This window comes from Lithobates pipiens, unplaced genomic scaffold, assembly GCF_037356315.1.
Source record: "Lithobates pipiens isolate NorthernLeopardFrog02 unplaced genomic scaffold, aLitPip1_a1.2 Scaffold_13, whole genome shotgun sequence".
Classification (NCBI taxonomy): Eukaryota; Metazoa; Chordata; class Amphibia; order Anura; family Ranidae; genus Lithobates; species Lithobates pipiens.
Genome location: NW_027507718.1, coordinates 192,767,108 through 192,792,870, shown reverse-complemented (window position 1 = coordinate 192,792,870; position 25,763 = coordinate 192,767,108). Strand labels below are relative to the sequence as shown.

The following is a 25,763-nucleotide window of genomic DNA, read 5'->3' as shown; positions in this document are numbered from 1 at the left end:
CTATCACAGCGGAGATTTGTTTGTCCATAGCGCGACTTTATTTATTCATTTATCTATACTCAAGGGACCTATTGGACCCTAATTCAAAGTTGCAGCAATGGATATTTTTAAATATGTTAATAGCAGAATGGTAAATCTTGTGGAGGTATTTAATCAAGAACATGTGGTCATTAAGCAGGATTTGGACAGCTTATTTAAACACCTGAAACATAGCCTTGAGAAGCAATTGAGGGTATGGTGGGATGTGGCCATTCTTGAAAAGTACATAGCGGAACAAATTACCCCCAGGAGATTAAGATGGGATGTTTCCCCAAATGATGCAATAAGCGATAGGCACCTTATGGAAGAGTGGTACCAGTTTTTCAATCAGAGCGAAAGAGCACTTTTACAGAAAATAGTAATCAGACGCCAACACAAATTGAAAAACATAGAAACAGAGATATCACAACTCAGGGATCAACTTATACCATTTAAAGAAACAGCAGAATATACAGATAGGGAGAAGATTTTACAAGAACACATAAAAAAGTATGATAAAGAAATACAACAAAAGAAACAAAAGAAATTTAAGAGGGATGTGCTGGATTATAAAAGCCAGCAGGTTTACAAATGGCAAATAGAGGGCAACTATAACGAGGAAGACAATGAATTATCCATAATGGAAGAATCCAGGGAAAATCCAACCCAAGATACAGAACAGGAGTGGAATCAACCCACACACATACAAGACGGAACAGTAAGAAATGACATTCCACATACACCAGGGTATAGGAGACCTGAAAGGAGGACAATAGGAGAATATGAGCAAGACAGGTATAGGGGGAACCAAACTCCCCATACACCGAATATCCCGAGACACCACAACAGATACTCTCCTTTAAGGGAATACCCACAATACACCCCATTTAGAAACCGGAGATTTGAAAGAGATTTTTTTCCCAGGGGACAGGAACACAGACCACCAGGCCCGAGAGATACGAGACATGGACCCCAGAGAGAATGGAGACCTTTTCGATATCCAATAAGGAACCAACAGTACGGACACCCAAGAAGAAATGGTGGATGGAATCCGAGATGGACCAGAGAGGACAATACGAGGAGGAACTATGGGGGAAATGGCCATCATCGGAATCAAAGAGGGGAAGAAGCTCACTGGATACAAGACAGAAGAGCAGAAAACGCATACGAGGAAAGAGAGGAGGCCTCCAGAAAAAGAAGAAGGGAACAATAGGGGAGGGCATCTATAATTTAAGTAAGGTGGTTTTTACGGAGGAAGAACTCAGGGTGCTGGACATGGGCTTAAAGTTTGCCCCAGATAAGGGATTAGATAAATTTGAAACATATATAGACCTCCAAAGATTCGTGAGGAAACTCAACATCAAAAAATTTTTTGCAGCCAAGAATCCCCACACGAAGGAAGATAATAACACATTCTACCAGCACTCGCAATTAAGAAACAACTCAACCTTCAATCCCAAAGTCCAGCAGGACGAAAACATTAAGGTTTTTAAGAAGATGGTCGAACATGACCTAAGGAACATAGAGGTGAGGAAAACCAAAGGAAAAGGAATATGGGACACTATTAAATCTATAGAAAAAAGAAAGGGAATCATCATCAGACCCGCAGACAAGGGAGGTGGTCTTGTCATTTTGGATAGACATGACTATGAGAAAGAAATGGAGAACTTGTTGAACATACCCAACACATATAAGAAGTTGAAGAAAAACCCGAAATCAGAATATGAAACTAAACTTAAGAAATATATCAAAAAAGGTAAAGATCTAGGCATTCTGAATAAAAAAGAGGCGAAATACCTAGTTCCAAAGGCGGCTAAGACCCCAGTTATTTACTACGTCCCTAAGATCCACAAAAATCAAACTCACCCACCTGGGAGACCCATAATAAGTGGAATTGATTCTTTGTTTTCCAGGCTAGGGGCATATGTGGACGGTTTCCTACAGCCCCTGGTAACAAAAGGAAGGTCATACCTAAGGGACAGCAAGCAATTACTAGAGGACTTGAATGGAATCCCTATCAGTGAAAGTGACATACTGGTGACGATAGACGTGGAATCGCTATACACAAACATAAAACAAGAGGATGGCATCAGCAGTGTGGAGTGGGCATTACAAGGACTATCGGATTTAAAACAGGAGCAAATAAAATATATCACTGAAGGCCTAAGGATGGCAATGACATCGAACTATTTCTGGTATAATGGAACTTTCTACACACAGACGAAAGGCGTGGCAATGGGGGCAAAGTACGCTCCAAGTGTGGCGAACTTGTTTTTGAACCGATGGGAGGAAGAACAAATTTATGGAGTGCATAGGCAAAATTTGAAATTTTACCGGCGATATATAGACGATATCGTATTGGTATGGGGAGGCACGGTAGAACAACTACAAGACTTTTTTGAAGAAATTAATGACAATATATACCATATCAAATTCACAGGAAAGTTTAACACCCAGACTGTAGATTATTTGGACCTCCAAATTTACAAACATGAAGGAAATCTTGGCACCCGAACCTTCTTCAAGACCACGGATCGCAATGGGTATATTCCCACAAATAGCTGCCACCATTCCAGGTGGCTAGGGAATATACCCAAAGGCCAGCTTCTACGGCTATATAGGAACTGTAGCAAAACAGATGATTTTGACGAGCAGGCGGAAATCGTCATCGAAAGGTTTAGAAAAAAAGGATATAAAGAAAAAAATCTCCGTAAATTAAAAAATGAAGTAAAACATATGGACAGGAAAAAATTAATTGAAGGCAAGAAAGTAAAACCAAAACAAAACCTCCATAACATTGCATTCCTCACAGGGTATAATAGACAACATAAAGATGTGGAACGTATTATTAAAAAACACTGGCCGATTCTACAAGCAGACAGCTCACTCCAGGCCATGTTGCCGAACAAACCACGGTTCATCTACAGGAGGGCTCCAACACTCCGAAACAAATTAGTAAAGAATGTGGTGGACCCACCAAAACAAATAAGAATCTCTGAGACCTTAAAAGGATTCTATAAATGCGGAAATTGCCTTCCATGTAGAAATAGTAAAAAAACTGAAAAAAAGAAAACGAGTTTTAAATCCACCTCTAATGGAAAAGAATATAAAATCAGGGAATTGATTACTTGTAGCAGCTCACACGTTACTTACGTCATTGAATGTCCTTGCCACAAGCAATATGTGGGAAGGACCACCAGGGAGTTAAAAGTCAGGATAAGGGAACACATTGCAAATATCAAAAAAGGCTTCCAGAAACACAGCGTTTCCAAACACTTTAGGGATTTCCATAATCGGGATCCTGGACAAATGACTTTCTACGGAATAGACAAAATAAGAGGCCACTGGAGAGGAGAAGACAAAACGATCAAAATATCCAGGAACGAAACTAAATGGATTTTTAATTTAGATACCCTCCAGCCAAGGGGAATGAACATAGAACTAGACCTCAATTGCTTCTTAACTAACTTTTAACAATTAACTGATCGCCCCAGCATTGGATAATGCTGGACGAATATTCCGCAGTCGAATGTTACCCATACACACACATATTATAGGATCCCGACAAGACCTAACCACATATATAGTAGCCTATTCTACACCTCATGGCCCAACCTTTCTTGGGTTCAGGTCGAATGTTATCCATTCAAAATACGTTAGAGATGTCTGAACTACAATAAGACCCCCTTCTTTTAAAATTATCCAAAAGTTCCCCTGAACGTAATATACAGTTACAATATCACAACCACCTATAGGACGATGCTAGTTAGATCTCCTTAGCACCTCCATATAGAGTTTTATTTTAAATTAATGTCTCCCCAAACAACTTTCCTCTGGAATAATTCCCTCTTTTATTAGTATGTACAAAAGATTTTTAAATACATAAAAACCTTTTCATGTAATTTTTATAATTTTTATAATTCATATAATTTTTATAAATTCTCATGTGTTTTCTCTAATATTAATGTGTACCCCCCTGTTTACATATGAATTTTTTTATATAAGTATTTTTTATATAAGTATTTTTTATATAAGTATTTTTTTTTTTTTTTTTTTTTTATATTTTTTGTATTTTTTATATATGCGAAATCTACATGTATTTATATGCATATATTTATTTATTTACTGTATTTTTAGTGTTATTCCCAGACAAGAAAAAACTAATTATAAACATCCGGTCAAATGGGAAATGACTAAGGAATGTCATCTAAATTGAGTGTGGCTCATAGGTAGGCTGCAGTGCTCCAAGACTAATTATGCCTATTACATCGGTTTTTCTTAAGGGCGCTAGGGGGCAAAATTGCTTTTATCCCTAGCAAAGAAAGGGCATCCCATATCCAAAATGGCGCTGTTAGTTCAGCGCAGGCGTAGTGGAGCACTACACCCTATTTAAGCAATAAGGTGCACCAATATGGCCGCTCCAGAGGACGTCGTAGTGACGAAACGCGTAGGGCGTGGCCACGTTGTGTGCACTCGTTTGAGACGAACGGAGTTTTTACTATACGCATATGCTTTTAATACAAAATGTGAGTAGATTTTAAATTTAATAAACGAACGATTTGGTTAAGAACGTATTACACTATGGATATGTCTTTCCTTATACATTAACGTTGGATATTACACGGACGGAACAACGAAGCTTCACCCAGTGCACCTGCAGCAGCCAGAGAGCGACACAGTGGCTTACATTGTGAAGGTTCATCTAGCCCCACGAGGGCATTAACTCTGGTGAGAGCATTTATATACCATAGCACAGAGTGGCGCACCGGGGATGAAGTTTTCTAAGTGAAAGTCCACACTATTTGCACAAGTGAATCAAATACCCCCCATTAATTTTTTGTAATCATTACAACAATAATCCGAAGAGGCAGCACTATCAAGCCAAATATTAATTTTGGACTTATATTGGACTCAGAAGCGTCTTCATGCGATTATTGGTTGAAAACATTGTTGATCTGCACATGTAACGCCTTTATGCGGTTTTTTGGTTGAATGATTTCTGATCCTTGGTTGCTCTGATCTGTAGTTGTCTTTTTGCACAATTTTTTGCACATGTTTGCACAATCTGTTTTCAACTAATATATCATCGAATACTAATAATAATTTCACCTTTTTGCACATTTAATGAATGTTTTTAATTACTTGATACGCACAGGACAATTAACACTCATTTGTTGTTTTATTATAATGAAATGTGAATGTTGATTTCACATTATTTACACATTATCTACACATAGTTTGCTTTGGACAAAATTGCTTTAGGATATCTTTGCACGGTAGCACTCACAGTTTTTTCTTTTTTCTTCCCTTTTTTATATATAAAAAACAAACACTAGGGCTTGATAAGTTAATTCATTTTATCACTGATAGGGTTTAGCGCCATACCTTTTTTATTTCACATTTCATTTCCCTCTCCTCCCCAACAAGGAAGTGAGGGCTTCAGGCACAGGCAGCTCTAACCCAGCATATTTCTTTTCCTTCTTTTAATTTTACCACATATTCCTATCACAGCGGAGATTTGTTTGTCCATAGCGCGACTTTATTTATTCATTTAATCTTGCCATACTGCCCAGACTACCCCCGCCTATATCCGACGTTGGGAGACTGACCCAGGGCTAACATTCGTGGAGACGCAGTTATCCCATCTATACCTCCTCACCCACTCATCCTCCAGGGACTCCAAAACTCAAGAGACCAACTTTAAACTAATGTCACGTTGGTACAGGGTGCCAACAGACCTGGCCCGTATCTACCCCTCCAAATCTGAGCTGTGCTGGAGAGGATGTGGACACCGGGGAAAATTCATCCACATATGGTGGGAATGCCCCTTAATTAAGCCCTTCTGGGAGGACATACAGGGCCAAATAAAAACAGTGACAAGGATAGAGGTCCCCCTCTCACCAATACACATTCTTTTGCATTTCCCCCCGATCCCGCTCAGTCTATACAAAAAGAAAGTGCTGGCCCATCTACTGAATGCAGCAAGGCGCCAGGTTCCAATTTATTGGAAAAAAACTCATGAAGAGTGGTGCAGCGGTATGAATGTGGTACGGGAGGCCGAGAACTGGGTAGCTACCTGTAGGGGCCTTGAAGGCCGATTTCACAATACCTGAATACCTGAACACCCACCTTGGACTGAATACGCTTCAGATCCTAACCAGATGCCCTCTAGCCTGGATATTGCACTACTAGAATTGTCAGATCCCACATTTAAAGCCCTCCTCAGGTTGGCTAGGGCTCAAGAAGTAAATGTATCGCCCCCTAGGAGTCCATAGAGAGGTATTTTTGCTTGCGGAACCCTGTGCCCAGATGTGGTGTGCTTGGGACAGATAAAGACGACTTTTAAACTTCTCCTTTGCTCGAATGTTGTGGGTGATTAGTAAATCCAAGTTGGATTGGTGGTGGACATTGACCTTTATAGTCCCGAAACCTTTGGGAGTAATCCTACTGTCATTGGGGACTCTGGATGACATGGCTGAACCCTTGCTGTTATTATGTGGTTTCCATGGCGCGTAGGGGGGCAGAGGGTGGTTAGATGAGGCCATTAGCCCCCTCCCCCCTCTGCCCCAACTGCGGGTCTTAGACTAAACACCCCAAGTATTTTTGGCGACAGCGCTCCCCACAATCGTTCCTGGGGAAGGGAGGCCATTAGATAGGACTCCACACCTCCCAGACTCTTCCCACCCCTGAAATCCTCTTGTTATTGCATGGCTGTCCACTTCAAGTTAGCCCACAACAATCTCTCTGTCCCAGAGACTTCCTTCTTTGTGTATATGTCCCTGTTCAACCTATGCACTGTTAAAAAGACTACTATACAGCTCTGTGTAGCCGATGGGTTTTATACTTTTACAAATAGTTGGACTTGTCTTGTTTTAAATGTTTCTTGTTGTTTTGAAAATAAATACTGATTATACAAAGAAAATGAAAATCGTACGATCTGGCATCGTACAAAAAAAAATTATTTGTGTGTGTCCAATAGAATAATATCGGACGAACTATCCTGATCAGCTCTTGAAAGCTCTGTACTAATGATCTGATTATCGTACGATCGCTTCGAAAGCTGTATTTTCTGTAACAATTTTCTGATCGTATGTACCCCCCTTACACACTATCAGAAAATCATATGGAAAATACCACTTTCAGAGCGATCGTACGATAATCAGATCGTTAGTACAGAGCTTTCAAGAGCCGATCAGGATAGTTCATCCGATGTCTCATTTCTGTCTGCTGCTTTGCTCCTCTTCTATCATCATGAGTCACTTCTGACAAGTTTTCCTGACACTAAAATAAAAAGGTGACAGGGGAGGGACCTCCAGAAGATTGACAGCTTCAGCTCTGCATGCTGTTTGGAGGGGGTGTGTCCCTTCTCTCCAATCAGCTCTTAGAACTCTGCAGTGCAGCTTTAGCTCTTGCTTTTCTCTGAACTCTCAGATAAGCTCATAAATTCAGCACTTTGATTGAATGTAATGAAGACTGATAAACTGATACAACTTAGGTAGGAGCATTTGTTTCATCTCTGTGCATTACCTGAGGATGGTTCCTTCACTAAGTATATGGAAGGGTTTACAAGCTTTGAAGCCGATTGGCTAACATTGCCTGCTCCGGTTTTAGTGACCCGCCCCCCAAAAATTCCTTCTGTAACCTCTAACACATCCCCTCGCTATCAGCCCCCAAGCTCCGCCCCTGCCGCATACTACCCACAATACACGCCGCTTGGCTCCGCCCCCAGTTCCCTCAGAAGGACCCCTGCCGGGGCTGTCCGCTCTCCTGACAATTCACATCCGTTCCTGCCGCAACGACATTTTCGGTAACAGTTAAGAGCATTGAGGCCAACGACAAATTTTAACGAGCGCTCTAAACCCGTTGGGTCACATAACGACATTTCCGTACGGGCACGTCACGGACAGCAGAGTGCGTTGCGGGCTTGTTACAGCTCGCCCGGCGCGCGTGCGCGAATAGCTGAGCCCTCCGCACATGCTCTATGTACATCGAGTGCTGCGCCTGCGCGGTGGCCCGTGACAGTTTAGAAACCGGGATAACATATTTGCGGGATTGGTCGTTAAAAAAAAATCGCTCGTGTCCTGGGAAATGCTGCGCCTCCGGGACAGTGGGTCGCTATGCGGTTGGACTAGGGGACGGGTGGCACTGTCGTCACTGGGAAGAAGTGACTGTTTGGTTTAGGCTCCTGGCTGCAGTGACATCACAAGCTGAATCTTTTGGGAAGCGGTGCCCAGTGGAGTGAATATGCCTGGACTGTGACTTTGGGGGGTCCTGCGAGTATTTTGGGACGTTGGCAAGCTTGGGCTAGGGGGTACCCTGAGCTGCTTTCTCAGGGTGTGACACTACTGAAGAGGTCAGGTTTGTGCCAAGCCATTATTATGGATGAGGGGGAGTGTAAAGAGTTCTTGGAAGACTTGTCTGTGGGGATGGACACGTTTATTCACCGCATTGACTCCACCGAGGTGATCTACCAACCGCGACGGAAACGGGCAAAGTTGGTGGGGAAGTACCTAATGGGTGACCTGCTGGGAGAGGGATCCTACGGCAAGGTAAAAGAGATGCTGGACTCCGATACGCTGTGTCGCCGCGCTGTGAAAATTCTCAAGAAGAAAAAACTGCGTCGGATCCCCAACGGAGAGGCGAATGTTAAGAAGTGAGTTTTTACCAAAAGGACCAATTGCTTATTTTATTTATTTGTTGCCTTTCCCAAACAGATCAGCCTACCGAAGTAGATGTGAACGCTAACCAAATCCTATTTTGTTTGCCAAAGCCATGTATATTGTCAATAGTTACCATATTTAACCCCTTAACAACCTGCCCTGGTATCCCTTTAAAGTGGAGGTTCACACAAAAATGGAACCTCTTCAGAACCCCCCCCCCCCCTTCAGGTGCCACATTTGGCACCTTTCAGGGGGGAGGGGAGTGCACATACTGTCTAAGACAGGGTGCAGATACTTGTTTAAGACAGGTATTTGCACCACTTCCGGGCATAGACTCCCACGGGAGTCTATGCCTCTTCCCGTCCCACCGCGCTGTCTGCTGGGACACACATAGTTCCCAGAGACAGCACGGACTATTTAGATTGCCTTGCGCAACTCGCGCATGCGCAGTAAGGAACCTGGAAGTGAAGCCGCAAGGCTTAATTTCCTGATTCCCATAGCAAAGATTGTGGTGGCAGCATCCGAGGCACTGTTCGGTCTTGGGTGCCGACATCGCTTCACCCTGGGACAGGTGAGTGTCCTTATTTTAAAAGCCAGCAGCTGCAGTATTTTTAGCTGCTGACTTTTAAAAAATAAAATTTCTCGGGTCTCCCGCTTTAACACCTGGCTGGTTGGCAAGGATTGGCAAGTCATGTGACTACTGTGAGTGATTACCTGATCCCGTCTGCGACTTGAGCATCTGGTCAAAGAGGATCAGTACACATATTCGCCAGCACATCATGTCCATGGCTCTTCAATTGCAGTCCAAAACATATTTTGCAGAAAGATCACATGACAAAAAAGAATCGGTGCAAAGATTCGGAGCCACGGCCCCTTTGTTAGGCATATGATCTGTAAGGATGCGCTCCGGCGTGTTTGCACAGCCCACGTTCAGAGCCCACCAGGAAGTTGGCACTGTGTTGCGCTAATCACAGGCATTGAGACATTTCTCGATCTCTGCAGCCGCGCATCGGGACAATGTCTCACTGCCTGTGATTAGCGCAGCACCAACTTCCTGGCAGGGCTCTGTACGTGGGCTGTGCGAACATGCCGGAGCTCATCCTTGGGGATCTATCAAATGGATCTTCAGTTGGACTGAAATTGAAGATCCATGGTGTGCTTATGAATGTGTGTACTGATCTGTGATACATCCAGTGTCCATCTAGTAATCGCTACAGCACCTGCTACCGAGGCTGTAATACAGGAACATGTGCGATTGGAATATAGACAAGATTGGTCCAAGAGGATGTCTTTGACAGCAAGTTCACTGTGCTGGGAGTGCTCATTGAGTATGCTGTCAGCACAGACACATCGGCCACCCAGCAATGCATATCTGGGTGTTAGGCCCACCCTTTTGCCATAGCATGTATGTTAGGCCTGTTTCACACAACTTGGTTAGTGTAGCTGCCGGATTCCTGCTGCTGAAATGTCCTCGGTTATTAGATCAGCAGCTCAACCCATTTTAACTAATGACAGGATGACCGCACTGCTGATGTTTGCATTAGGTATGCGCCGATACCAGTTTTTTTTTAATTTTTTTTAATCGAGTACAAGTACCAATACTTGCAGTCAAGTACTTGCCGATACCGAGTACCGATACTTTGCGGTGCGATTTGCGTTTCATAGAAAATAAATGGGCGCAAAGAATCGCACGTGATTTGAACAGGAATGCAGTGTCATTCCTTTCTGAATCAAATGCCATTTACCCCTCTGCTCCTGAGTGTGTGAACTCCATAAAGAAAGCAAAGTGCCATGTAGTGCTGCAATAGGCAGTATATTAAAATGTTATAACAACTCGCAAAGTAAATATCAAATCAATATCTGCAGTGTCCCCGTCCCACAAATGAAGGCAAACCACGGCCACTGGAGGAGATGTTCAGGCGTCCACCCCAAAGCTGACATGACCTTCCACCTTCTACCCACAGGAGTCCCAAAACTGCTCCTTCAGCCCTGTGAGCACCTCCAGCAGCTGTGGTTTGCTATCACCGGCGGGACCAGGACACTGCAGATATCGATTTGACTACGTTTACTTTGTGAGTTAGAATATCTAGTCAAATCCATATCTACAGGAGAAGTTCTGGTACTTCTGTGGTTATAAGGTGGAAGTGATGTCAGCTTGGTGGTGGACCTGCCTCTACATCTCCTCCAGTCCTGTAAGCACCTCCAGTGGCTGTGGTTTGCTATCAGCGGTAGGACGGAAACACTGCAGATGTGGATTTGATTAGATGTATACTTTGTGAGTTGTAACATTTTAATGAACTGCCTATTGCTGCACTTTGTGTCGCTTTGCTTTCTTTACTGGGTTCACACACAGGAGCGTTGAGGGAAATTGCATGCAATTTAAACCGGAATCGCACTGCATTCCTGTTCATATCGCATAAAATTCTATGCATATCAATTTGCACCTATTCATTTTGTATGGATGCATATCACACTGTAAAGTATCGATATCTGAAGCATTTTCAGGAATACTTGTGAAAATACTTGGTATCAGTGCATCCCTAATTTGCATATAGCCGCACATAGAGCAGTTAAAGTCCGAGCCTGGTTGGTACCAAACCGCAGTTAACAGTTGTGGTTTGGTACAGACTGTGTCCAGGCTCGGACATCTGTCCCTAGTCTCGGCTAACTGCTCTGTGTGTGGCTATATGCGAACCACGGTCAGCCTCTCGTTGGTTTAAATAGGCTGAGCTGCCACTGCTGTTCACATAACGCCATCATTCCAGCAGCAGAACTCTGCAGACAAAGGGGCCATACATATGTGGCAAGAAGTTAAATTGTTTTTAAAGTCTTACATCTACCTAGTGAAGTGACTGGCCTCAGGTGATACAGTGATGAAACCAATCCTCCTACAAAAGTTGTACCTGTGTATCTACAACCATCCTTCCCTTACTTTTAGGGGTGCAAGGAATCCGTCACCGAACCGTGATCCGAATGGGTCACCCTGTTCGGATCGGCACACGCTGCGATCCGTGGAGCGCTATGTGGACAATGATATAGCGCTCTATTCAAAACAAACAAAATATATAAAAAAGTTCATAAACAAGAAAATAGTGAATGGCTTCAAAATACGATCTCCTCAGATATGATGATCACATCCAAAGGCAGAAGAAGGAATAGTCATAATCCATTTCATACGCAGAGGAGGAGGGGAACCGTCACCAACACCCAAAAACACTGACTCTTACCATAGATGTACAGATAAAAACGCATGTAGTAAATCACCAAGGGGGAGGCAGTTTTCTATGCTGATTTCCCTTCGTCTACAGAAGCGCGATCATCTCAATGGGAGTCGTCCAATGGGAAAAGAGGATTCCTATTTCTGTTTAGTAGGCACTTCACTTCCCAGGAACTGCTTAAATCTCCAGACCAACAATCCTCCCAAAAACCATAGAAAACATAAAACAAAGTGGCCTCATTGCGCAGGTATACTGATAAACCAATAATCTTTTTATTCTCTAAAACCGTAGTTGAACTCACATTTAAGATGAGATATACAGGCATCAAATGACAATCGGCTACAGATGGAAAGAACGAATGAAGACCACTCCTGTGCTCCTTCTGATGTCACCAGGTCCCAAAAAACGCCTGGGACCTGGTGACATCAGAAGGAGCACAGGAGTGGTCTTTATTCGTTCTTTCCATCTGTAGCCGATTGTCATTTGATGCCTGTATATCTCATCTTAAATGTGAGTTCAACTACGGTTTTAGAGAATAAAAAGATTATTGGTTTATCAGTATACCTGCGCAATGAGGCCACTTTGTTTTATGTTTTCTATGGTTTTTGGGAGGATTGTTGGTCTGGAGATTTAAGCAGTTCCTGGGAAGTGAAGTGCCTACTAAACAGAAATAGGAATCCTCTTTTCCCATTGGACGACTCCCATTGAGATGATCGCGCTTCTGTAGACGAAGGGAAATCAGCATAGAAAACTGCCTCCCCCTTGGTGATTTACTACATGCGTTTTTATCTGTACATCTATGGTAAGAGTCAGTGTTTTTGGGTGTTGGTGACGGTTCCCCTCCTCCTCTGCGTATGAAATGGATTATGACTATTCTTTCTTCTGCCTTTGGATGTGATCATCATATCTGAGGAGATCGTATTTTGAAGCCATTCACTATTTTCTTGTTTATGAACTTTTTTATATATTTTGTTTGTTTTGAGTAGAGCGCTATATCATTGTCCATATATCTTTATATATTGTTTCCAGCAATATTTGTGTTAGCAGCTATTTTTGTTTTATATAGATTGATTTTGCTTTTTAGCGCAACAAATTTTTTCACTTTTGATCCGTGGAGCGCGCCTCAGCCTTAGGAAAGGCCACGGCTTTGGCCTAGCTCCAGCGCGGCAGCCATCTTTGTACACCCAGGCCGTTTACAATGTGATCGATCTGTCAAATGACGGAGCGATCACACGTAAACAAACCGGCAACATGTCATGACGCCGGTTCCTCTCTCCCCTCTATGTACAGTGGAGGGGAGAGATCGGGTGGCTGCAGCGCTGTGGGCTGGATCGGTAGTGCCCACAGCGCTGCTCTGTGACAAGTGCAGTCACAGTCATCCCTCCATACCCTGCCAAGACTCGGTGATACCCAGCCATACTCAGCCAATATTACAGTGGGGGAGATTGTGGATATTATACTATATGGTGGTGGAATTTTCACAGGTTTTTGCAAATTCAATTATTATTTGCTGGTCCGAAAAATGATCCGATCCGAGGAACGATCTGATCCGTGAGTTTTTTGATCCGTTACACCCCTACTTACTTTCATTCAAAGTGTAGAATTTACACAGGATCTCTCAGCTCTGAAAAGCAGGGGGGCGGAGAGCTGAAATTACATCCGTGAGGAGAGCTCTGAAAGCTGATTGGAGGGAAGAGACACACCCCCCTTCACACAGCACATAGGAACATAGCTGAGGCTGTCAATCTGCTGCAGGTCCATCCCCTGTGAACATTTTTCTGTTGGTGTCAGGAAAACTTGTCAGAATTGTTTTATACCAATAGCAGAGGAACAAAGCAGCAGACAGAAATGGCACTTTGTGCTCTAGATTGAGATAGGTACACATTATAGAGGGATTTGTTTATATTTCAGATTCTGAGGTTTACAGCCACTTTAATGCAGAACTAAACCTATGGTTTAACGGTTTACCTAAACTGTTACATTCAAGGCATGCCGTGGCTGTTAACTGTTGTGCTTGTTCTCCCAAATGGCTGGTGTCAAAATGAATCACATGTGCAACACCATGGCAACTGCAGATCAGAGGCTAAGAGATGTAAAGTAGAGGAGGATTTAGTTCTGCTTTAAATAATAAAATGCTTGTTTTCAGTTTTTTTTTATTTTTATCTTTTGTTGGATAGGGCTGCTGATCCGCTGTGGGCTCTTTGCAGCCACTTCCGGTCTACATGCATGTGCTCCAGTAATAGTTGCATACCATTTCTCAGGGTGGGTTTCCTGGTGGTGACAACAGTAGACCATACCTGTATAATGTGTTTTAAAAGGCCACCTGTAGCCTCCATTGTAAGTCTTCATGATGGGATTGCAATGCAAGGGCAAAGTTAGTAGACAAGGACAGAGAGCTGTCATCTTTTATAAAAAGTAATACTTGAAAAAGGCCCTTTATGGCAGGATCACTAGGTATTCTATGAAAGAAAGGGTGGAGATCCACTCTAAAGCTGAACTCTAAGACAAGCAAAATTTTCAAAATAACGGCGCCGATTTGGCTAGGAAGCCTGGATCGTTTTTTTTATTTTAGGCTTCCCAGCCTAGAGGTGAGATATGGGGTCTTATTGACCCCATATCTCACTGTAAATGGGTCCGATCGTGCCATATTTCTATTACAAGGGATGTTTACATTCCTTGTAATAGGAATAAAAGTGATCAATTTTTTTTTTTTTAAGTGTCAAAGTAAAAAAATAAAAGTAAAATTAACAATAAAAAAAAAAATTAAAGCGCCCCTGTTCCCATGAGCTCGTACACAGAAGCATACGCAAGTCCCACCCACATATGAAAACGGTGTGCAAACCACACATGTGAGGTATCGCCGCGAACGTTACAGCGAGCGCAATAATTCTAGCTCTAGACCTCCTCTGTAACGCAAAACATGTAACCAGTAAAAAATTTTAAAGCGTTGCCTATAGGGATTTTTAAATACCAAAGTTTGGCGCCATTCCACGAGCGCATGCAATTTTGAAGCATGACATGTTGGGTATCTATTTACTCGGCTTATCTTCATCTATCACATTATGCAAAAAAATTGGGCTAACTTTACGGATTTTTTAATTTTTATTCTGAAAAAAACTAGTTCAAAAAATTGCTGCGCAAATACCGTGCGAGATAAAAAGTTGCAACAGCCGCCATTCTATTCTCTAGGGTCTTTGCTAAAAAACATATATAATGTTTGGGGGTTCTATGTCATTTTCTAGCAAAAAAAAGATGAATTTTACATGTAGGAGAGAAATGTCAGAATTGGCCTGGATGCGAAGTGGTTAAAGACGCCTGTCAACAGAATCTTTCTTTCATTCAGCCCAGGTTCACATTGATGCAGTTTGGCAAATCACCGGCTATTGCCGGGAATGGTACTGTCCAAATCGGTGCGACGCCAACTTTACAGCACCGTACAGATTCCCAAAAGTAGTTTCTGTACTACTTTTGGCAACTTCGGGTGGGATTTCAATAGACATCTGTGCAGGAACCCGCACAGATGTCTCTGAAATTGCCCCCAAAGTCGGACTGACATGGGTATTTCAATTCCGTGGCACTGTGAACCTAGGCTCAAACCCACCATCATGGACAAGACTAAAAAGCTGTCAAAGGACATCTTGGACAAGATTTTAGACCCGCACAAGGCTGGAATGGGCTACAAGACCATCAGCAAGAAGCTTGGTGAGAAGGAGACAACTGTGGGAGCGACTATTCCATATTAATGGATGAAATACAAAATAACCATCAATCACCCTCGGTCTGGAGCTCCATGCAGAAGTTTGCCCCATGGGGGTAAGGATGATCACGAGAAAAGTAAGGGATCAGCCCAAAACTACACAGGAGGAACTTGTGAATGATCTCATGGCAGTTGGGACCACAGTCACCAAACAAACCATTGGTAAAACAGTACGCCGCCGTGGATTGAAAACCTGCAGTGATCCTCAAGAATGCACATGTTCATTGGCAAACTTCAGACGGCCTATACATCTAAATGATTCAGAGAAGGATTGGGAGAAAGTGCTGTTGTCAGATGAGACCAACATTGAGCTCTTTGGTATTAACTCAACTCACTGTGTTTGGAGGAAGAACAATGCTGACTATGACCCTAAGAACACCATCCCTACAGTCAAAAAAGGAGGTGGAAACATTATGCTTTCGATATGTTTCTATGCTAATGGTAAAGGCTGACTTTGCCGCATTGAGGTGCCAATGGACGGGGCCATGTGATGTAAAATCTTGGATGAGAACCTTCTTCCCTCAGCCAGAACACTGAAGATGGGTCTTGCAGCATGCCCATGACCCCAGACATACCGCCAAGTCAACAAAGGAGTGTCTCAACAGGAAACACATTGAGGTTGTGAAGTGCCACAGCTTATCTCCAGACCTTAATCCTATAGAAAATATATGGAGGGAACTGAAACTTTCGAGTAGCCAAGCGACAGCCCAGAAACCTTAAGGATCTAGAACAGATCTGTGAAGAAGAGTGGACCAAAATCCCTCCTGAGATGTAGCAAACCTGGTCACCAACTACAAGTAACATCTTACCTCTGTGTTTGCCAACAAGGGTTTTCTCCACCAAGTACGAAGTCATGTTTTGTTTGGGGATCAAATTTTTTTTTTTTTTTTTTTTTTTTTTTTACTCACTGAACTTTAAATCAATTTATAACATTTGTATCGTGTGTGTGTGTGTGTTTTTTTTTGTTTTTTTGTTTTTTTTCCTGGAATTTTGGTTGATATTCTGTTTCTATTATTTTAAAAGACACCTATGATAAACATTCTCGGCCCTTCATTTCTTTCTCAGTGGGCAAACTTACAAAATCTGCAGGGGACCAAATAATTGTCCCCACTGTATTTATTCCAGATCAGTGCAGTAATCCCATGTGAAACTTGGCTTTTGTACAGAAGGAGCTTCTTGAAATAAAGACTGGTCACTGCTGCTCTCTCTCCTTGTGCAGGGTGTCCGGTCTTAACTCTGCCCCCTGTGTAGTTTTCTGTAGGCAGTTTAAAGTGGATGCGCTTACCAGGCTCCAGCTGCAGCTCTGCTCTTTGCATAAGCCATATACAGCACAGTGATGTCACTGCTACTTTTTAAATGTAACAATTGAGTTTCCAAAGTGGTTTTAGATTCTTTGCGTCTATTGGGAAATATATTTAAATTGGTTCAACTTTAACAATATTGAAAAACGTAAATACCTGCACCATTGTAAAACTTATGAGATGTTAGTGAATAACTGTACTATTATGATGTATGCAGGGACTACAAGCAACTTTACAAATGTGCTATCTCACCATTGCGTTTTCTTTTCCTGTTTGAGAGCTGTGATCCCAGGTCCATCCCATTGTAAACATTTTTTCTACATTGTGCCTGTCAGCACAGTATATCGTAGACACACAACTGGGATTGAGATCAAGGGACGCATTAAAGGGGTTGTAAACCCTCGTGTTTTTTCACCTGGATGCATCCAGGTGAAAAAACACCTGGCATTCTGCCCGCTAACAGGCGCTGCCATGATGGATCTGAAATGACAGGTGCTCCTTAAATGTAAGGACTTATTCTTGTTTGTAGTTAGAATCTTTAATATTTGCAAACAAAATTAAGGTTTCCTATTTAGAATATAAAAGCAGTCAGCTTAGTAAAACGGGAATATCGGAACTAATTTAATCATACAGTTTATAGTGTACATAGATAAGAATAACAATGGGATAAAGGAATATTCTTGAACTTTGTCTTTTCTCATGGTTACTGTGAAATTGTGTGAATGCATCAATGCAGTGCATGTTATCTCAGCTTGCAGAGCTTGGATTCATTGAATGAGTTTGCCAAAAATGTAAATCTTGCAGAATATACAGCCTCATGCTACATAACTAAGCTCCATTTCATGGTTAATAATCTCCAATTTATTAATATGTCTTAACTAGAAAACTATCTTTAGATTGTTACTCCAAAAGCATTTTATTAAAATAAATTTGATAAAAATCAGAATTATTTTTTTTTCTTAAAAAAAACAAAAAAAACATTGATTTTATAGCCACCCTGCAGCAGCTATTACCTACTAGTAGAAGGCTATCATCTATAGGGGCTACAAAAATTCAAATACGATTTTTAAAGGTGGTTTGGCTGTACTTCTCCTGTGGATCACAGAAATGCAGTTCATTCTGCAGACAGCGGGCTGAAACCTGCTGTTTGCTGACGTCGCAGACCGGTCCGTGCTTGGGCAAGATCGCGACCATATGGATGGGATCCTCCCAAATGCCTGGACCGGCACCCGGCTCAGCCTCCCAGCAAGCCCCTGAGAGCCTAAGCTAGCCGCTCCCGCCGAGAGATCAGCGACCTTAGATTGCTCTCTTCTCAGAATTAGATAACAAGATTGTTTGGTGTGTTTAATACAGTGGATATAAAAAGTCTTCACACCCTTCGTAAAATGCCAGGTTTCTGTGATGCAAAAAAAATGAGACAAAGATAAATAATTAAAAAACTTTTTCCGCCTTTTTAATGTGGCCTATAAACTGTACAACTCAATTTAAAACAAACAAGTCTTTTGGGGCAGGAGGGAGTCAAAATAAAATAAAATGTGATTGCCTAAGTGTGCACATCCTCTTATAACTAGGAATATAGCTGTGTTTCAGAATTAGGAATGTCATTCAAACTCATGTGAAATGGGACACCTGCCATCATGTAAGAGTGCCTCTGATTAACCCCAAATAAAGTTCTTTAGTAGGTCTTTCCTGACATTTTCTTAGCTTCATCCTACATCAAACGCTATGGTCCACAGAGAGCTTCCAAAGCAGAGGATTTGCTTTGTTTATATTTCAGATTCTGAGGTTTACAGCCACTTTAAAGCAGAATTAAACCTATGGTTTAACGGTTTACCTAAACTGTTTCATTCAAGGCATGCCGTGAAAATATGGCACATCAGTGACATTACCAATAGCTGGACGTCCCTCCAAAATTGATGAAAAGGCAAGAAGAAAACTGGTCAGGGAGGCTGCCAAGAGGCCTACAGCAACATTAAAAGGCTGCAGTAACATCTGGCATGTACTGGTTGTGTGGTACATGTGACAACAATGTCATGTATTCTTTATATGTCTGGGCTATGGGGTAGAGTAGCAAGACGGAATCCTTTTCTTACGAAGAAAAACATCCAAGCCCGGCTACATTTTGCAAAACACATCTGATGTCTCCCAAAAGCATGTGGGAAAATGTGTTATGGTTTGATGAAACCAAGATTGAACTTTTTGGCCATAATTCTAAAAGATATGTTTGGTGCAAAAACAACCCTGCACATCACCAAAAGAACACCATACCCACAGTGAAGCATGGTGGTGGCAGCATCATGCTTTGGGGCTATTTTTCTTCAGCTGGAACAGGGGCCGTAGTCAAGGTAGGGGGCATTTATGAAGAGTTCCAAATACCAGTAAATATTGACACAAAACCAGCTTTCTAGCAGAAGCCTGATAAACATGAAGAGGAACTTCATCTTTCAGCATGACGACCCAAAGCATACATCCAAATCAACAAAGGAATGGCTTCACCAGAAGAAGATTAAAGTTTTTTTGGAATGGCCCAGCCAGAGCCCAGACCTGAATCAGATTGAAAATATGTGGGATGATCTGAAGAGGGCTGTACAGAGGAGATGCCCTCGCAATCTGACAGATTTGGAATGTTTTTGCAAAGAGTGGGCAAATATTGCCAAGTCAAGATGTGCCATGCTGATAGACTCATACCCAAAAAGACTGAGTGCTGTAAAAAAATCAAAAGGTGCTTCAACAAAGTATTAGTTTAAGGGTGTACACACTTATGCAAACATATTTTTTTATTTTTACTTCCCTCCACCTAAAAGATTTCAGTTTGTTGTTCAACTGAGTTATACAGTTTATAGGTCACATTAAAAGTGAAAAAAGTTCTGAAATGTATCTTTTCCTCTTCCTTTTTTAATTTTATTTTTATATTTTGTTTTTCTCCTTTAAATCTCAAAAACCTGACATTTCTAACAGGGGTGTGTAGACTTAAAATCCACTGTACACCCTTGGCTCCTGAAGAAATGGATTAAGTCCAGGAAACGCACAGAGCCTTGATCACTTTTGGATACAATCGTTGTATTGTTATGGTTTTTAAACATATTGTGATGTTACAACTAATTTAATTTTATGAAATTAATCGTTTAATTGGCCTGCATACAGAATGCATTATTTGTTTACATATCAGGAAATACAGTGCAGCACACTATCCATGCATGCCAGTTAGTGCTTGAGAACTTGTGAATGTGTGAGGAGCAATGCATCATGGGGCATGTAGTCCTGGGCAGGAAGTGAGTGGTTCTAAAGGCAGAAGTTTTCTTTACCTTGCTATAGGCGCACTCAATACTGTACTTCACGCACAGCAAAAAGCACTGTAGAAACAGATTCTAAGCAAACTGCATAGCTGTGTACCAAGCCTTCTGCTGGCCACATGGATCAATTTTCAGATGAAAAATCTTTCTACATTCACTGAATGAAAGAATGTTTGAAATTTTCACTTGTTTTTAAAGAGGAGCTGCACAAAAAAAAATATTAAAAGCCAGCAGCTACTAATATTGCAGCTGCTGACTTTTAATAATATCACACTTACCTGTCCCAGGTTCCAGCGATGTCGGCGGCAGATGACGAGCTATCGCTCGTCTCGCTGCAGCCACCGCCGCCATCCTCTGTCAGGGAATCGGGAAGTGAAGGAAGAGGGCTTCACTGCCCGGTTCCCTACTGCGCATGCGCGAGTCGCGCTGCGCTGGTTCCCCGCTGTGTCTCTGGGAACTGTGTGTTTCCCAGAACACAACGGGGGGGGGGGGAGGAGCCATGCGGCGGTGGGCGGAGCCATGCGGCGGTCTGGCCGGAAGTGGGTGCAGTTACCTGGATTATCCAGGTAACTGCACCCCCCCTCCCCCCCGAAAGGTGCCGATTGTGGCACCGGAGGGGGGGAGGGATAATACTAGCGGAACTTCCTCTTTAGGGTGAAGAACCGCTTTAACATTCTGTTTTTAAAACGAATGTAATTTTTGAACAAAAATCATATACACTGTCTGAAAATCTTTGACCAAGAAGTTTTCTATTTCTGAATTTTCCTGTCACTGTGGTTGAAAACGAACTTCGATTTGACCCACTAACAATTGGAAAAATCTAACGAATGTTCTTTGAAATTACATTTATTTTGAAGGAAGACATTGTTTTTAGGGATGCACCGAATGGGTTTTTTGGTACCGATACCGAAAATGAAAAATACACTAGGCCGAAAACCGATACCGAAACAGCACCGATACTGAAAATTACTGTTTTGTTAAAATATTTTTATACAGGAGATGGTCAGAGACTGGCGACCCGGTACAGGAGGTGGTCAGAGACTGGCGACATGATAAAAGAGATAAGTGTGTTGTCCCCTGTGCAGCCAGTGATGCAGCTAAGAGAGAGGAGAGCCGCCGTGTGATTCAATAGAGCGCCGGGAACATCACAGCTTTAATTTCAATAGCTGTGTGTTCCCCCGTTGTATACAGCCCCCTCCCCCTTGTCCGGGGAACTGTGATAGACAGATCACCCGACCAATCTGGATGGGTAATCTGTCTATCACCGTTCCCCGGACAAGGGGGAGGGGCTGTATGCGAGGGGGGAACACACCGCTATTGAAATTAAAGCTGTGATGTGCCCGGCGCTCTACTGAACCAGACGGCGGAGGCAGCTCTCCTGCGTTTATAGATCTCCCATGATGGGCGGCACCAAGGGCGGTGCTCCGCCCCTCCCCATTTTCGGCTCAATTATCGCCCGTTTTTTCCTTTCGGCAAATTGCTGAAAAGGGCATTTTCGGCCGTTATGTTTCGGCGGCCGAAATTTCAGTGCATCCCTAATTGTTTTTGTATGGCCAGCATATAATATATCACAGTTCTGTTTGAAAATCTGCAAAACAGTCTAACTTTTAAATAAAATAAAAAAGATCTGAGTCTGATGATATATTTACCAGATTCAACCTCCAATAGTGTATACATCACCTCCAATAGTGTATACAGTATACATCTCCTCTAATGGTGTATACAGTATATCCCTTCTGCCTGTTATTCACAGAGTGGAATAGAGATTTTGCTCCCTAACCATATAGTTGGTTATTTATATTTATATTTACCGCAGCATAGAGATATTTAAGAATAAATTGCCTTTTTTTTTTTAAACTTTACATATTAACTAAATTATACACCACACTTTTAAGGTTATTAACCAATTAATCAAAACAATCGGCCAACTAATCGATTATGAAAATAATCATTGGTTGCAGCCCTGGTTACAACGCACTTTTATGTGAAATGTTGATGGTGTTATAGGATTTTATAAGTTTGAGATAATAAACTTGTAATTTTAGACAAAACAAAAATGCTGCTCCTTATAAAAGTCTTATTTAAACGTTTGTAGCCCCTCTAGATGTACTATTTTTAAGGATGTGGCACTTGAATTTCAATTTAATTCCTTTTGGTATTACTAGGAGAAGGCCTTATAAGTCTGCTGTCTAAATTCTATCCCCCACCGCGGGCATCTCGAGTGCAGGTCTTTTGGAGCCTGTTCCCACATACAAGCACCAGAATTTTAAACACAGGCTGATCACCAGGGACGTTTACAACAAGACAGTGCACATCCAAGTCTCTGCCTGAAAGACCTGCTTCTCAACGCGTTTTACTCAATTGAGTTTAGTCACAGAGATTACCCCCTATTTGGTGAAATGCAGTAGAGGGGTGGGGCTCTTTCAGACCGAGACTGTGATGTACACTTTCTTGTTGGAATAAAGCCTTGAAGGAAGTGCCATCTGGAGAATGACAGTTGCCACCTTCTAACTGAGGTAAGAGATTGTTTTGTGGGGCCAAGCAGTTGACTGAACAGCAACTGTCACACTTCAAATGATCCCGGACTCACTGACTTGGGGTTCATTTACATTAGTGGTTTAGGGGCAATAAAACTCCACGATTGAACTGCATTTTTATTGCCCCAACTGCTCCTCTTTAACTGGGGTGTATACATGCTGCAGCACGAAATATACCCCTCTGTCGTTTTTTTCAAGTAAATGGGGCCCACTTGGAAATCGCCTCGCAACTGTTCTAGTGCAGTGATCAAGTGGATACAACTTCCACTCATCGCCTGTCACTTACTCTCTGAAGAGTGATCCGCATACGGATCGTTCTTCAGAGAGAAAAGCATGTGCTAATGAGCCCTAGAAGTGTAAATATGGGTCAGTTGTAAATATGGGGTGCTCTTGCCTGTATATCTGTTATATTCCAACTTTTACCAGCCCACCTATCCAGAAAAAGTGGCAGTTAGATGGTTGAGACCATCTATTTATAACTGACAAGGGGGGCTTACATTGTTGATCTTTTACTCATCATGTAAAATCTTTATCCCAAAGAAATAAAAATGCTGCTGTAACTGTTTAAAATGTGTTAGCTGAAGTTGGGCTTTAACTTGTTAGTCAAAGCCATCTAAATCTACTAGTCCATCGAACAGCCTCTCCACTGATTGACCATGCTGCTGTCCAAGGGTGGCATTGTTGCTGCTCCATAGATGCAGTGGAGGAGTGAATGTAGCCACCCTAAGACAAGTGTCAACAGAGGAAAATAAAGGATTAAAAGCCTGAAAAACAGGAAACGAATGCTGCTAACGAATTGTGTGATTGGTTACCTTCATTTTTATTTTTTTGGGGGGATTTAGTTATCCTTTAGCGCAGGGGTAGGCAACCTGATGCCCTCCCAGCTGTTGTGGAACTAAATTTCCCAAGAGGCATTGCAAGGCTGGCAGTTACAATTACTCCCAGAAGCATGATGGGACTTGTAGTCCTGCAACAGCTGGAGGGCCCCAGATTGTCTACCCCTGCTTTAAGTTGTATTCACACAGCATTGCAGAAACTCCACAGTAATTTACTGCTCCGGCAGCTCTCAGTTGTTGCCTGCACTAGGGGGCAGTGTGGTGTGTGATTTCAGCGCATCATGCGCCTTTTTGTACAAAAAGAAAACAAAAAAAACGTTATTTTAAGTGTACAAAATGTGAACTTCATTCACGGCAATGTACAGCAACGCAGCTAACTGCTTCATTCACTGGTTTCCAGTGTAAGAATTTAGCAGATTCTAATGGTTGTAATTAGGGTTGTCCCGATACAGATACTGGTATCTGGGCCGATATCGAGCATTTGTGCGAGTACTTGTACTCGCACAAATGCTCCCGATGCCGCAAAGTCTGTCCAAAGCAATGACCGGAGCCATCGCATTCGGTACAGGAAGTGGCGGCTCCGTGTCTCCGGAGGGTAAATATCATAACGCCCATCTTGGTACACCTTGCACTCGGCTGCAGTAAGCCAGCAACGGACATCTTGTTAAACCCAGCCCATATAGTTCGGGCTGGGTATAACAAGATATCTGCTGCTGGCTTACTGCAGCCGAGTGCAAGGTGTACCAAGATGGGCATCGCAGCTTACTAGATGTTAAATGACGTGAATGAGTGTCAAGGAAGGATCTTGCAATGCTATATGCCATATAGCATTGCAAAATCCTTCCTTGCCTCTCATCATTCATGTCATTTATTATGCAATTGCAAATCAGCGCTGCATTTTTGTTCCCATCAGTGCCTGCTAGGGCTGCAATGAACGATTATTTTCAATGAATCGATTAATCGGCCGATTTTATCCGATAAAAAAAAAAAAATCATAAAAAAAAGTAATATGCCATTTTTCTATTTATTTAAAAGTAATAATGGAAAAAACTGAGTACTATTCCTCCATGTGACACACGTGGGGCAGGGAGATTCACCCACAAAGAAAGTATGGTGAATGTCAGATTCCCTGCTTTATTCATACAAGTGTGTGTGTGTGTGTATGTGTGTGTATGTATGTATGTGTATATGTATATATATATATATATATATATATATATATATATATATATATATATATATATATATATATATATATATATATATATATATATATATATATATATAATAATAGTAGACATATAAAATACTCCCCCCCCCCCCCCCCTCCTTTATTCCATAGAAAGTATACATTGAAAACAATATATAAAAAAAAAAACTGAAAAAGGGAACACACACAAACACACGTGACCCATTCACATGGTGTCCCTGCCTCACCTCCTCTCAGTGCTCCCCTCCGGTGTCTGGGGTTCTCTCACCCCTTCATGGTGACAGCAGCTCCCCAGCAGCTCCCCCTCGGTGTGCCGGGTGGTGTGGGGCGGAGTCTCAGTCCCGGTTCACCCCCTCTCCCGGTTTCCCTCTTCCGAATGGTGCGAAGGGCACCCCCGAAGCCGGGAGATGGATGCATGCATGTGCAGAGCACACCCTCCAGTCACGGCAGCGCTGGAAAGCGGCCCGGCGAGGGCTTGCCGTGCCGGCTGCTAGGTAGAGGAGAAGCTGTAAGCAGCACAAGCGCGTTGCTGGCGGGACATCAGCTGGGTGGAGAATGCGAGCAGGCGTAGCTGCGTGCTCGCGGATGTAGCGTATGCGTAGGACACAGCAGGATACACAGGATTCTAACGGACCGGGAGGGAGGAAGGTGCGGACCAACTAATAGATAATGAAAATCGTTGACAATGACATTTTCCTTAATGGATTATTATCGATAATATTGATTAATTGTTTCAGCCCTAGTGCCTGCCCATAAGTGCTGCCCATCAGTCAGTGCCAGCCATCGGTGCTATCAATGCCCATAAGTGCTGCCTATCAGTGGCAGCCACCAGTCAGTGCCCAGTCTTAAAAAAGTGGTATCAGGACAACCCTAGCAACCCAGGTGCATGCAAATAGCGGCCTTTGCTCACTTTGTACAAAGTTCCCAGCAGTT

The 25,763-nt window shown here is 42.5% G+C and overlaps 1 protein-coding gene across 1 annotated transcript in view; it reads left to right on the top strand.

Moving 5' to 3' along the window:
* Positions 1–7,732: 7,732 nt before the first annotated feature.
* STK11 (serine/threonine kinase 11) overlaps positions 7,733–25,763 on the top strand; it is a 71,107-nt gene continuing 53,076 nt past the window's right edge. Inside the window, exon 1 of the mRNA XM_077476051.1 lies at positions 7,733–8,671. Within this exon, the coding sequence (XP_077332177.1) occupies positions 8,397–8,671 (275 nt within the window). The 5' untranslated portion in view covers positions 7,733–8,396. The remainder of the gene's footprint in view (positions 8,672–25,763) is intronic.